Consider the following 2,065-nt stretch of genomic DNA (forward strand, 5'->3'; position numbering starts at 1 on the left):
CCCCTCCCCTAAGAGGAAGGAAACACCGTCCAAAGCGAAACCACTACCGGACACCTCCAACACAAAGGAGTTTCCAGCTCTGGTGGACGTTCCAAGACGGAAACAGACCCGGAAGGGGCCTGGGAACACTTCAAAGGCTATCCCAAGAGCGGAGAGACTGACAGAGAAGAACTTGACGCTCCTGCTGGGGAGGACCAGTGAGGAGACGGAGAAGGCAGTCAAGGCCGCCATGACGACAATGACTCAGACTGTCGCTGCCCTGAAGGAAAGAGCCATGAGGCCCAAGGCCTCAATTCCCACTCCAACTCAGGGCGAGACTCCACTCCCCACAAACCCCCAGGGCGAAGCTTGTCTCTCCGACAAACCTCCGACCAAGACCACACTGGCAGAGCCTGTGCCCAAACCCCAAAGGGTGAGGAAGCCACGACCATCCAAAGTGAAGGTCAAGGCGACCAGGAGTTCTCCACCTCCCAGGAGACCTAGCCCTACTAATGGCTCGCCTCGTGCATATAGCCCAGGCGAAGCGACGTCTTCGCAAATCTGTCTGAACTGAACTGAAGTGAATCATTGCTTCTTCCCTTAATTTAACGATTCGTACAGCTAAACCAAAATAAGTCTAAAGGGCTGTTATCAGTGGGTGCAAAAAAGGGGTTTACGCATTGCTGTGAAGCTCTGCATTACAGTTTTGCTACTCCATCTGCCTCGGACACAAATGGGTTCATATAATCTGTGAATGTATTTGTGTTTATGACTGCACATGATAACAGAAATGAACTATTCAAAATGCTGTGTGTATATACATGCATAAATGTATGAATCAAGCACCAACCTCACAACCCAGTCTGGTATATCTGCCATTCATCGACATCATTATCGTGTTGCTGTAATTGATAATGATGCATGCTATGTTCTGTTCAAAAGTATTTCTACATAAATAATATTTCTACATCAAAAAGGATTTAATCATCTAAAATATTTGAAATCAATAGTTTATTTGTAAGAATATAAGATTGGACTTCTCGTATCTATCACATGTGTAAAAATAGGATGAAATGTGTTGTGTACTAGTGTTGTTGGCACATGATGAAAGCAACTCTCCAGTCATCCCGGGTCTTACAGGGATTGTCGGTGGTTCTGCCGTGACCAAAGAGTGTTAGATCCTTTGTGAAAAGTCCCGATTCCTTTTCGAACGCTCTACTGGCTTATAAGGCGGGAAGATGGCAGGAACAGGCAGATGGCATCTTGTAGATGTCGATGAAGAGACCCTTGTAGGGATCGCATGGATCGTAGGAAAGGAGTCGCTGGTACACTGACTTCTGGGTGCAGTGGCTCTGGTAGCAAGGAGCAAGGGCGCGGCAAGCTGCCTCTGGGAACAGACAAGTCTCCAAGCGGGCAGTCTGGCTGTAATAGTGAACGTCGTTGACAATGACGCGCCACTTACCCTCCACATTCTGGGCACGCTTAGGCATAGCATATACCACTTCCGAGGGACAAATGTAACCCTCAGGACCAGCCCAGTGGGTAACATCGTAGGGAGAGTCCCCGGTGGAGGCCCCAGTGTAGTAAGAGTAGTCGAAAGCCTGTTCCTGGTCCTTGGTGACCATGTCTACCAGGTCATCAGCAGACTGGTCGGCGATGTCAGCGTACTTCTTGGCGAAGAGGTGATCGGCACTGATGGCTCCTTTGATCTCGTATTCGGGATACTCAGCGTCTTCCAAGCAGTACGAGAGAGAGGAGTTGGCAGCGCACGCGGGGGCAACAGTCGGGTCACAGTGATTGTGCTTGTAGGCAGGCTGATGACCGTAAGCAGGCGCATGATGACCGTAGGCGGGCTGAGGGTGACGACCATATGCAGGGGGATGGACGGAGCCCAGAACGACTCCGGCGCAGGCCAGAACGATCGACTGAAAGGAAAATATTGGCATTAAAATAACATAAAACTTCAAGTTCAAATATTTACGTTGATGACATTAAGACGGTTTGAACTGGCAATGTTGTCACAACTTACCAATGTAAGAGCCATAGTGAGACAGACCAATAGATACGAGACTCGCTTCTACTGTTA

General features: G+C 49.0%; 1 protein-coding gene across 1 annotated transcript in view; it reads right to left on the reverse strand.

The window, feature by feature from the left end:
* The window catches only part of LOC147468193 (uncharacterized), a 3,957-nt gene extending 1,892 nt beyond the window's left edge, over positions 1-2,065 (reverse strand). The window contains exons 1-2 of the mRNA XM_086554983.1: positions 2,009-2,065; positions 1-1,904 (exon numbers count right to left, since the gene is read on the reverse strand). The exon at positions 1-1,904 is cut by the window's left edge and continues 1,892 nt beyond it. Of these exons, the coding sequence (XP_086411109.1) occupies positions 1,203-1,904; positions 2,009-2,023 (717 nt within the window). The 5' untranslated portion in view covers positions 2,024-2,065 and the 3' untranslated portion in view covers positions 1-1,202. The remainder of the gene's footprint in view (positions 1,905-2,008) is intronic.

Source organism: Penaeus japonicus, unplaced genomic scaffold (genome assembly GCF_977035675.1).
Source record: "Penaeus japonicus unplaced genomic scaffold, GWHDUDI00000001_assembly GWHDUDI00000030, whole genome shotgun sequence".
NCBI lineage: Eukaryota > Metazoa > Arthropoda > Malacostraca > Decapoda > Penaeidae > Penaeus > Penaeus japonicus.